This window comes from Lynx rufus, unplaced genomic scaffold, assembly GCF_022079265.1.
Source record: "Lynx rufus isolate CCGP_SWC_20201006 ecotype Redwood Valley unplaced genomic scaffold, mLynRuf1.p SCAF_1, whole genome shotgun sequence".
Taxonomy (NCBI): Eukaryota; Metazoa; Chordata; class Mammalia; order Carnivora; family Felidae; genus Lynx; species Lynx rufus.
This window is the reverse complement of record NW_025814823.1, coordinates 93,133,463-93,146,215: the sequence shown is the minus strand read 5'-3', so window position 1 is coordinate 93,146,215 and position 12,753 is coordinate 93,133,463. Positions and strand designations below refer to the sequence as shown.

At 42.5% G+C, this 12,753-nt stretch overlaps 1 protein-coding gene across 1 annotated transcript in view; it reads right to left on the bottom strand.

Annotated features, from left to right (window-relative positions):
* KCNN2 (potassium calcium-activated channel subfamily N member 2) overlaps positions 1–12,753 on the bottom strand; it is a 158,000-nt gene that overhangs the window by 33,396 nt on the left and 111,851 nt on the right. The window contains exon 5 of the mRNA XM_047092603.1: positions 3,398–3,539. Coding sequence (XP_046948559.1) covers positions 3,398–3,539 — 142 coding nt within the window. The remainder of the gene's footprint in view (positions 1–3,397; positions 3,540–12,753) is intronic.

Here is a 12,753-nt window from a genome sequence, read left to right as displayed (position 1 = left end):
GTAGTATCTGACAAAACATATTTCAGCTTAAGGAAACTAACCTTTTATATGAACTGTGAAAACAAGTGATCTTTTTCTAGGTATCTATACTGCCAGCCAAACACTGTACAGGCAAACACTGTACAAGTTTGTAGGAAACCTCCAGCCATACACTGCCGATCCCTGGGAAATTTACAAGGGATAGAATTAACTCCCCAAGCTCACCCCCAGGAGACTGCTCTGGGGCCCAACTCAACGGGAGGCTGCCTGGGCTAGGGACAGACACAATCCTATTCCTCCTAGCATTTCATATAGGCTCGTCCGAGATTACTGAATTTCTCTACATGCAAGTAAACCATTTTGGGTGGGGCCAGTTAAGAAAGAAATCTGTCCCGGGGTGCCTGGGTGGCTCAGTTGGTTGAGCGTCCAACCTCAGCTCAGGTCATGATCTCATAGTTCGTGGGTTCGAGCCCCATGCCGGGCTCTGTGCTGACAGCTCAGAGCCTGAAGTCTGTTTCGGATTCTGTGTCTCCCTCTCTATTTGCCCCTCCCCTGCTCAGGCTCTGTCTCCCTCAGTCTCTCAAAAACAAATAAATGTTGAAAGAAAGGGAAGGGAAGGAAAAAGGAAAGGAAAGGGAAGGAAAAAGGAAAGGGAAGGGAAGGAAAAAGGGAAGGGAAGGGAAGGGATCTGTCCCTTAGAAGGGAAATAGAGGAGCTTTTCAGGCTGAGAACAGAGGGCCTGTTTCACCATGAATCTCGACAGTGGCAATGAGGTCGCTATAAATTTCAGTGCACATAACACATTTGTGTCCATATAGATTATAAGTGGATTATAACTTCATTTCTTTTGTGAAGTAGGATCACCAGTGACATCTAAGCAAAGGAGTGGTTCAAACAACTAAATAGAAGATTTGTGCTGTCTGATGAGGCTAGAAAGACAGGAAGGGCAAAGAACAAAGCAAGGAAAGCTACAAGTACCACAGGATCCAGGCAAGGTTAATCTCCAATCTGGCTATGATCCACTGCATATTAGGCTATTTGCACAAGCCCTGAGTCATACCTGATTCAACAATAAAGGAGTGGGGGGGGGGGGGGACATCTTGCCAGAAAGGAACACCAAGGAAATTGTTTCTAAGAAGCTTAAGGGGAAAGTCTCTGTAATTACCAGTTCTGTGTATATAAATAGCATCATTCATGTCCCTCGTGGGCTTGTTATGGCCCTCCAAAAATACACCCATGCACATTTCATTTCCCAAAGCATTATGCTATATGATAAAATGCTATCTCTTCTGAGGAAAAAGGAGGAAATGATCCAACAGTGAGCAGAATGGGCGCTACCCGTTGTAATGAAAAAAACAAAAAACAAAAAAACAAAAAAGTTCATTAAAATGCACAAAACTCGGGGCGCCTGGGTGGCGCAGTCGGTTAAGCGTCCGACTTCAGCCAGGTCACGATCTCGCGGTCCGTGAGTTCGAGCCCCGCGTCAGGCTCTGGGCTGATGGCTCGGAGCCTGGAGCCTGTTTCCGATTCTGTGTCTCCCTCTCTCTCTGCCCCTCCCCCGTTCATGCTCTGTCTCTCTCTGTCCCAAAAATAAATAAACGTTGAAAAAAAAAATTAAAAAAATAAAATAAAATGCACAAAACTATTTTTCTTGTACAAGCAAACCATGTTAAATTATAACCCCAGATCGTATTCTGTACAATTGGGACTTGAAATGGGCCTCTCATTACCACTGATGACCTTAAAATTGGCCCAGATTTTATTTTCACATCTAGCTGCCTTACTACCAAGTGGGAGAAGAATGTTCCCACTCCATCTATGCCCTGGGCAGCTCAGTCCTTCCAGCCAGTTAGAACTCTTGGAACAATCTTCTGAGGCAGCTGCTAGCAGGGTGCGTGTTGCCCTGGCCACCGTTCAGAGGCCCTCACATGGAGATCCTGTCCCTCTGCTGCCAGCATGGGGGTGGACACAGTGGGGGCATTGGGAGGGATGCCTAACATCAGAAATGCTGGGAATTTCCTGGCTTAGGAGCTCCTGGTACTCGTTCTCATAGCCCAACATGTAAGCAGAAGATCAAAGAAGCATCAAGATGATACTTTTTGCTGTCGCCAAACTACACAAAGCAGATGAGAAATGGACAGAACCCAGGTCACTGAACACAGTGCATCGATTAGAAGCCACGTCTGGCTTAAACATTGTCATCAATTTGAGATAACCTGCTGGCCTCCAATGTGTATACACCTAAAATACATGGAACCAATTAGTCCTGGTCAAATCGGGGTGGGTACGGGGTAGTGATCACGTAGGAACTTGTGCTGCGTCACAGAAGAACAGTGACATGTCGCTACGGGCAGCAGACTTTTCTCAAGGGTTCCGCAAGACCTGGCCACCCGTCCCAGCCTCATGCCATGGCACTGTCCCACTTTTCACCCCTGGCCCAATGACCTTGCTCGAAGGTACCAAGCTCCCCCTTGACTCACTACCTTCAAATAAACCATTTCCTCCTCCTGGATCCCCTTCCTTCTTGCCACACTGCCTGGCTATTCACCCTTCACACCTGAGCTCAGAAGTCAACTTTCCCGGGATGGAGGAAAGAAAACATTATTAAGAAAACCATAAGGAAGGGGCATCTGGGTGGCTCAGTCGGTTAAGTGTCCCACTCTTGGTCTCAGCTTAGGTCATGACATCATTATTCATGAGTTCGAGCCTTGCGTCAGGCTCTGTGCTAGGATTCTCTCTCTCTTTCTCTCTCTGCCTCTCCCCTGCTCATGCTCTCTCTCCCTCTCGCAAAATAAATAAATAAACCAAGAAAGAAAGAAAGAAAGAAAGAAAGAAAGAAAGAAAGAAAGAAAGAAAGAAAGAAACTCATAAGGAAGAGAAAATACATTTACAGTACTACACTGTATTTATTGGAAAAAAAAAATCTGCATATCCTTAGACCGTGCAGTCAAAACCCATGTTGCTTGAGGGTCAACTGTAATCTAATTCTGTGATTGAGAAAACGCAATTTTTCAGCCCTTCAGCACACTTCAGGATAGGTTGTTGTGGTCCGCATTTTGCAGATAAGGAAAGCGTGTTTCAGAGAAGAGAAAGTGTACCTCGCTCTTATGACAATGAGAGGACCCAGACTGAAATGAAGAACTTCCTGGCTGCAGCTTGGAGACCAGATTTGCTCATCAAAACGAGTGCCTCTCCCCACAAAAAGCAATCCAACAGCCACTGATGCTTCATGGAGCTGTATCACGCTAAGAATGAAGATCAAAACCAGCCATGTTCTCTCCCAACCTAGAACTGATTATTTATACTGGCTGCTGGTTGTTGGGAAACCTAGTAGCTTGCAATCAAATCACACTGTGCACCTTCATGCCTTCATGGTCTAAGAGGATAAGCAAAAGAAACAAAGTAAAAAGACACTTACCATAATTCCAGTAAGCAAACAGACTCCTTTCCCACAGTATGTGTTAGGTACCATGTCACCATAACCAATGGAGAGAAAAGTTATTGATATCAACCACATCGCTCCGAGGAAGTTGCTAGTAACATCCTGTTGATCATGGTACCTGCAAAACAGCAAACAGAGCCGGTCCTTTATAATTAATCTGCAGTATGGCTGCCAAGGGCAATTTGATCCAATCCAGCGAATTCACTAAGTAGCTTCCATAAACTGATCTACCGGAAGGTTTTCAAATCTCACTATTATGTGTCAATAAAATTGAGGTGTCCCTGAGCAATCTGACAGACATCAGGACGTTCCTCAACTTGAAAAACAGTCTGAAAGGGAAGCTATAAAACAGGACAAGCGCTTTTTTCACTGGTAGAAACTGACAAATGCACATTTCTTTCTGAACTCTGCCCATGCCTTTCTCGTGGTTCCTCATTCCTTGACGCCTGCTGACGTGCCCAACTTAATGGGACCGTATGTGGTACTACTGCATGCAGTCTGTAATCTCTCCCCGCACCCTTCCAGTAGGAGGAGCCATGCTGTTCCCTTTGCTACCTTTATTTCTGTGATGAGCCAACTCCTAGTCATCCTTCAAATTAAATGCAGGTGGAGCCTTTTCTGTCTGCTCTTCTCCCAGCCCCTCCCCTGCATGCCCTCAGCATCCTCTGTATTCCTCCCCCACAGGACATTACTGAGACTGTCTACCTGAAGGTCCTGCTCTAGCTGGCTTCCTTGAAGACACAAATGTGCCACTGATTGCACAGTCCCTGCCCAGAACCGGAGCTTGATAGAAATCACTGCCTCACTAGTTACACACGAAAAGCTTGCAATCAAAAAGAGAGGGAGGGATATAGTTTATCCTAATTAGTCTTTGAGGTATCAAGATTTTTGTGGTGTGGGGGAGGAGGAGCGTTTTTATATCAGAAATATATATCCTATGGGGGCACCTGGGTGGCTCAGTCGGTTGAGCATCCAACTTTGGCTCAGGTCATGATCTCTCGGTTTCTGAGTTTGAGCCCTGAGTGAGGCTCGCTGCTGTCAGCCTGCTTCAGATCCTCTGTCCCCTTCTCTCTCTGCCCCTCCCCTGCTTGCACGTTCGCACTCTCTCTCAAAAATAAACAAACCTTAAAAAAAGATATCCTATAGTGTTTATTTGAATTAGCAGCACTGAACAGTAATGCTGGCCCATCATGGAGACACTGCTATCCGCCATGCACACGACAGTGAGGCCAAGTGAGTTGTTACCCCAGAAGAACTTGCCCTGGATGCGTGTGCTATGTAGTCATGGAGCAGAGTGCCCCTCCTCTAGTCTCCGCGGCAGTCAGACCCCAGACTCTGGTCACCACGGGTATTCTTGGCTCTTCACCCAACGTCTCCTAAGGACCACTTTCCTTCACAGCTCTCAGATACCACTGGGGAGGGTTTTCCTGGCCTCATTTCTTGCTCTCCAAAGCATGCTCATAATCTCCTAGCTTGCCCATGCTCAATCCTTGCCGAAGAGCACACCGTGAGTCTTGGGTGGTAGGAGGCTAGAAATCTCCACCATTCCACCCTAGTGAACTGCCACCAGGACCCAGCTGTAGAATCTCCTCTTCCCAGAATGGCCAGGTCGAGAGGCTGTCATTGCCAAAATAGAGGTCAAGTGCATTCCTAGCTTTCCAGGAAGACAGATGAGTGCATTCACCCTCATCTGTGATGCAATCGGTGCTATACTTCAGCTGCAACATGAGCTAATGGGCTCTGTGACCTACTCTGGGGGCATGCTGGGCCTGTGTAATAAGACCTCCATGGGCGAATGTGGTTTTTATTTTAAACAAGACGCTTAGGGGCGCCTGGGTGGCTCAGTCGGTTAAGCGTCCGACTTCAGCTCAGGTCACAATCTCATGGTTGGTAGGTTTGAGCCCCGCATCAGGCTCTGTGCTGATAGTTCAGAGCCTGGAGACTGCTTTGGATTCTGTCTCTCTCTCTCTCTCTCTCTCTCTCTCTCTCTCTCACTCTCTGCCCCTTCCTCACTCATGCTCTCTCTCTCTTTCAAAAATAAGCATTAAAACAATTTTTTAAAACAAGACCCTTTGAAATAAGCTTTAGATGATAACTCTTTCATGATATTGGGGCTCTCTGTATTTTTCATCAAGCACCTGCCTAAAATAGGGAACACATTCCCCTGGTGTGGGTGTGTGCTGCACAAGAGAGGGGTGGCAGGGGCACTCATGTCCCATACAGTCTTTAGTTGTGAGACAAGGCCTCTTAACAAAGCACGATCGACATAAAGATCTGAGACACTGAAGAGGTGAAGACTCTAATTCCCTGATGCATCTGTAGTATTTGTGGAGCACCCGCTATGTGTTCAGCCCTTGGGTTGGATTTTCTCATGTTACATCATTACTTTAAGACCAAGGCAACCTTTTGGCCAAAACAGTGATAGTCCCCACCCTCTATCAACCAGGTGTCCTCAATCACTTAGAAAATGCGATCGTGTGCCAGTGAAATCCTCAAGTTATTTCCACACCATGAATGGCCAGGACACATGTGCACCTACAAAGAGGCGTGTGAGATTTCAGACTATGAACAAAGGTCTCTAAGGGAAACCTTCATGGCTGGTGTCCACAAAGATATCTCAACTTCGTCATGGGTATGGAGAGCTTGCCCATCTGTTCTTTCCAATTTGGTTTCCAAAGCTCGGAGAAGTAAACAGTTTTGAAAATTACCATAAAAAGCATTCAGTGGAACGTTTAGGCAACCCGATTCCTCTTTAGTTGCTTACCTTAATAAATGCCCAGGTTTTAAATACACAAATTTGACTCTTTGCAAAGACTCTCAAGCATTACACCATTCTATCGTTCTGTCAATATTCATTATATACTACGCACATTATTTTGGGTCAGACACTGTAATCCTGTAGTGAAGGGCCTAATTAGAAATAAACTTTCTAGGAATTGGTATTTTAGGGCTTGGGATTCAATGGTAAATTATTTTTTTTTCTGCTTATGAAATAATAAATCTGCCTGAAACGTAGCTCACCAATATGGAAAAATAACATCTTGGACTAATGTTTATATTACATTCAGACATCCTTACTTGTGAATAGTCAAGAGAGAAGCAATTAGGGAATCGCATTAGGCACTATTTGAATAATCAAGATTTCTTTCCTGGCAACTAAAATATCAAACTTATCAGCAGGATGATATTGTCCCTTAGAACACTGCCAGGTTTGGAACTATGCCAGATTCACACCACTGTGAGTGATTAATCTGCACAATGTAAAGGGTAAAGAAAAAAATTTCAAGACACTGTTTACAGATGTTTATTTCACAAACTTAGACAATTCCAACCTTCTTCACAAGAACTATTCTATGAAAGACGTGAAGAAATGACTCAAAGTGGCAAATTTCAAATTCTGATCAGTATGAATCCCTATTTAATTAAAAATACATCAAATAAGATTAAAATTAGAGCAAGGGAGGCCTGATGATCTCAAGCTTTTAAAATAAGAACTCTGGAGTTTGGAGAGAAGACTTACTGCACTGTTTTAGAGCAGTGCACGTTTCATAGACATAATGGTTGTGAGATCGGCTTTAAGGTTTGGAAAAAAGGCAAAATATTCCTTTTCTTGGTTTCCATTCATTTTTTCACTGTTGCCATTTTCTCAAGTGGGTCTCCCACTTGTTCTTATATCACAAATATGACAGCTTTCTGTGATACTTGTTTAAATTTGCCAGGTTATCTTTCCCAGGGCATTACTGAATTCTTCCCTGAATGAGGTAGCATCTGCCCTGCACCCCGGATTCTCTCTCAGCATCTTTCCAGAAGCAACAGGAGCTTTGGCCACACGAGTGGCTGGCACTGTGCCATCCTCTTTCATGGCTTTGTTTACAGGTGCAATTCCTCCTCCACTCCCCTAGCCCTGATTTGTATTTTGAGAATCTACTCATTGGTCCCCTTTTCCAGACTCCACATAGCTTTTGGTCAACAGGGTACTTCAGGTGGTCCTCTGTAGAGATGTCTAGCACCATCAGCCAACGTTAACTTGGGTCATAAGACATGTAATGTGTAATTTGCTCATCTAACGTGCCCCTAGAATCTTAACTATAAAGAATTTAAGGACAAAGACTATGTCTTTATTGAATTAAGTAGCATGACAATGTGAAACATTTGTTCTCAAACTGATGTGCCCCTAGCCACATTCTAGGCCTTCAGGATCACATATACAGAGATACAAAAAGGGGACAGGAATGAGTCTTGCTCATCAACTAACGCGAATCAGATCTGTCATGTTCTGTTCCAAGATCTGTGGGCAACTTCTAGGTATTTTTACACTGACAAAAAATAATTCGACACTGGAGGTTAACAGCTGACAAACTACATTCATTAGTCTTCTTCTGTTAAACATACTGTTAATACTACAAATGGCAAAAAGACTTCATCTCAATTGTCAGCTCTGATCTCACATACTAGCCTTGGTTGTAGAGTAAAAAGTATTATGGAGATTTAAATGCATGTGATTGATCCACCACCCGTTGCCTCTTGTGAATCCACCTTTCTCTCCAAAGATACCACTAAAGGATAGTAAGGCAGTTGAAAAAAATGTCTAAACCCACAAGAACAAAAAGAAAGGAGAAATCAGAGCATGAAAAATAACACATTTTTATACAAACAAAAGTACACAAGGAATTCTATTTCCAGCCAAGAAGAAACAAGGGACTGGATTTACACTGCCTCCTGAAACAACTACAAAACCAGACCAAATATTTGAAACAATGGTTAACAAGACATAGATCATCTACTAATAAAGGACAGTGATCCCTGAGAGATGGTAAACAACCAAAGTGGTCATACAATCGCCTCAGCTTAATATCTGAAGAGAATCTGCAGGATGTAGCTGAGGGAGAGAAACCAGGCACTGTCCAAAATTCTCCCCAAGTTCAGGGACAGAGTTGGAAATCCAGAGAGATCTGGAGTTCAAAGCGTCAAAATCCAGACAGAAGTCTGCACTGAGGGAGACCCAGAGATCTGCACAGGAGTCTTCCTGATTATTCAGCTGAGTAGTGATCAGTACATGGATATAAAACCCCAAGGCTGGAGAAGTGCAAGTACTATATGTAAAGTAGTTCAATATCACTTAAAGACAGGTTGTAGTAAGTGGTATCATTTTAAATGAAGATAAGACTGTGATAATTTAGTTACAGTATACCTAAGTGTCTAGGTATGCTGTAACCCTAAAAGACCCACTAAAATAATACACCAAAGTGTACTAACTAATAACACATTAAAGGATACAAGATGGAAAAATAAAAAATAAGTAATCCAAAAAGAAAGCAGAAATAGATAAAAGGGACAAAGAAAAGATGGGACAAATAGAAAACAAACAGCCAGAGGACAGATTTATCCAAGCATATTGGTAACCATATTAAATATAAATGGCCTAAATACCTCCAATTAAAAGGCACAAAGTGTCATAGAACCCATGGAAGGTTCACAACTTCAAGAAACCAGGTATCATGCAGAGGGTCAGGTGCCTGTCCCTGGTTGGTACTACCAGACAACTAACAGGAGACAGAGTTCATTCTCTGGGGACAGACTGGAGATTCTGACCCAGGGCCCAGCTAAGGTCAGGAAAGTTGTTTGGGGCCGAAAACATGGGGATGAAATTCAAGTTTCCAAACTGAATAACAGCTTCTCCAGTTTCCTTTCTTCACTCCCCATCCCAGACCCTATAATAGAATTCACTATTATAGACAAAGAATATTTTCCTTTGGAGAAACAGAACAGTTTCAGTGAAAAGGCATTCATGTACCAACATCAAGGATTCCCTCACGAAAAATGCAGCTGTCCACTTACCCACCCTACAGGAAGTTTCACCAGACAACAAGCTCCTCTCCCCATACAGAGCTCCCAATTCCCACTCCTGACATGAAAGAACCATAGATGGTCAGCACACATTTGAAGTATATTCTCTATAGAAAAGATACAGACAAAAAAGGAAGAAAGCAAAGAAAGAATGGGAGGAGGGAAGAAACAGGAGAACCTGGACACAATGCAGGGTGATGGGGACAGGAGTCCTGAACTCTCTAATTTCTGTCAGGAAAGACCTAAGGGAAATGATGGCATCCATAAAACAGGAACAGGATACTAACAAAAATGTGCAAAGAATAAAAGAGGGGAACTTAAAAAAATATTATAGTGAAAAAAATAACATAACATGATAAGAATATAAATTGGAAGAAACCTCCCAGAAAGTAGAAAAGACAAAAAGACAAGGGTAAAGGAGAAGATAAAGGTTGGTTCTCAGAGAATCAACATAGATGGCCTAATAACTGAATTTCTAGAACACAGAAAGTGGGAGGAAAGAAATGAAAACATTCTTTTATTTCTTTGGTTTTTCCAGGAAAACTGGAAGGCAGGGATCTCAAAGATTCTAGTTGGTATCTGCATTGGGAATAAGAAAAGACCTAAGTCAATGGGAGTGGGGGGTGGTCACAGTAAATTTTATTTATTTTTTTCATTTTTATTATTTTTCTAATTATTCTGAGCTTCGGTTTTTATTTTATTAATTTTTAAGTCTTTTTTTTAAAGTAGGCTCCACACCCAACATGGAACTTGAACTCATGACCCCGAGATCAAGAGTCACATGCTCTACCGACTGAGCCAGCTAGAAGCCCCCACAGTCAATTTCAAAGTACTAGGAATAAGGAGATCTTAAAAAGTTTCAAAGAGGGGGAAAAAGATCACAGCTAAAGATGAAAAATGGTTGTCTCTAACATTATTTAATCATTTAACCTGTGTATTGTGTATTGTGGTGGGAAAGGTGGAGGCAATCTATTACTCCTGGATTTGAAGAGGTGAGGGATGGAGAATCTGGGCAAAGGAACCAAACAGGCATAGCTCAGCCCCTCTCCCTGCTCTACTTACCCACAGAGCAGACCTATCTGGTTTTCTGTGCAATAAGCTTCCCCCAAGGAGAGATGACTCCCCCTGGGTTATGAGGTGTACCTACAACTCCATCTACTTTGGTGGTGAATCATCAGAACACTGGGCAGCCCAATGGGCTGTAGTCAAAGGGATGGTGTCCAGATCCATTTTATGTCCATAATGAAGCTGATACTTTGATGTCTACCAGTTGAAGACCCAGAGAAGTGAAAGATCTACATGATCTTGCTCCAAACCCCAACTACGTACTTGTAATTTTGATTTTAAGTAAAAGCAAATAAAATAAGCGATTCAATTAAGACATACAACCATAAAAAGAGCTCCAATGAAGGCTTACACCTAGGGCCAAAGGAGAAAAGTACTGAGTGTCAACCTCTTAGAAAGGAGGGGGGACATGTATCTCTTATTTGCCACTGGTCCAAATCAAAGGTGGCCACCTGTACCTGCATATTAGAATCACCTGGGGAGCATTAAAAACTAAATATGCAAGGGGCGCCTGGGTGGCTCAGTCTGTTGAGCGTCCTACTTCAGCTCAGGTCATGATATCACAGTTCGTGGGTTCGAGTCCCACATCAGGCTCTGTGCTGACAGCTCAGAGCCTGGATCCTGCTTTGGATTCTGTGTCTCCCTGTCTCTCTGCCCCTCACCCACTTGTGCTTTCTCAATAATAAACATTTAAAAAAAATAACTATGCAAAAGCCTGGTATCCCATGACACAGATATATTTTTTTAAGCTTCCAGGTGATTTTAATGTGTTGTCAAGGCTGAGAACCATCTATTAGCTTTATTTCAGAAGTTCTTCATTCAATAACATGTGGAACATCTACACAGAAACGTGTATATGAGCAAAAAATAGTTAAGTGTTTATGAGGAGTTCAAAATATGGTAACGGAGAAAAACTGATGGCAAAGAATACTAAGGTGACATGTAAGTTGTACTAAGTGTGAATATGAAAGGTAAAGACAGATCGAGGAAAAAATATATAACAGATTGAAAGTAATGATATGAGTATGTAATAATGTTAACACTGACACCTAAAATTATCCTTTTAAATTCAAATAAAATGTAAAATCCAGTAGGTGCAAAGATTTTACTAAATACCTTTCTTTTTTTTTAATTTTTTTTATATATATATGAAATTTATTGACAAATTGGTTTCCATACAACACCCAGTGCTCATCCCAAAAGGTGCCCTCCTCAATACCCATCACCCACCCTCCCCTCCCTCCCACCCCCCATCAACCCTCAGTTTGTTCTCAGTTTTTAATAGTCTCTTATGCTTTGGCTCTCTCCCACTCTAACCTCTTTTTTTTTTTTTTCCTTCCCCTCCCCCATGGGTTCCTGTTAAGTTTCTCAGGATCCACATAAGAGTGAAACCATATGGTATCTGTCTTTCTCTGTATGGCTTATTTCACTTAGCATTATACTAAATACCTTTCTAAGTGAAGGCCCTCTAAAGTGAAGATGTTAGTAATTTTATGTATAACGTTACTCCATAAATAATTTACACAAAGTTCCTTCAGGCCAGAGAATGTGAACAGCCCCAATCAATGTGACTTTCTTCTTATCCCTTCCTGTTTCCCTGCTTTTCTTTTTATCAGTGAGTTGTGAAAACATAAACATGTCTTTACGACCTTGGGGGTCCCAACATATTGACTTCCTTCGCTACTGATAAGTAGATCCCAAGAAAAGCAGCAGAGATAGGTAGTAAAAGGCTACTTGTAAAGCCCCATTGTAATTTAGGCCAGAGCCAGTTCTGATTTTCATTAAATGCATAATTCTTTATTAACTCTAAAACACACCAAAGTCATTTTTCTTTTCTTTTTTAAGTTTGTTTATTTATTTGGAGAGACAGAGATGACAGTGTGAGTAGGGGAGAGGCAGAGAGCGAATCCCAAGCAGGCTCCATGCTGTCAGTACAGAGTCTGATGCAGGGCTTGAACTCATCAACTGTGAGATCACGACCCATGCCTAAATCAAGAGTTGGATGCTTAACTGACTGAGTCACCGGGATACCCCACCAAAGTGAGTTTTCTATTTTGATTTCATCCTGCTCTTGTACGCTTGCACATTTGGAATGTTTTCCTCTCTTCTGGTAATTTGGAAAATCGCAAAGCTAAATGCTTCTCTCTCTTCCTCTCTCCTTCCCCCATTTCTCTCTGCCTTTTGCTTCCTCCTCACCTGTTCTGTGCCTGTGTGTGTGTGTGTGTGTGTGTGTGTGTGTGTGTGTGTTGGAGGGAGAGTAGTTCTATAAATTGACCGATTTCTTTTCATGTGTTTAACTGTGGCTAATGAGAATTTCATCCACTGTGTGGATACAGAAGATTGATCTTTGGGTAACTGCCATCAGTGGATATGTTGTAAGAGCATAGGCTTCCTGTGAAATAAAGCTAAAAGTCTCTATA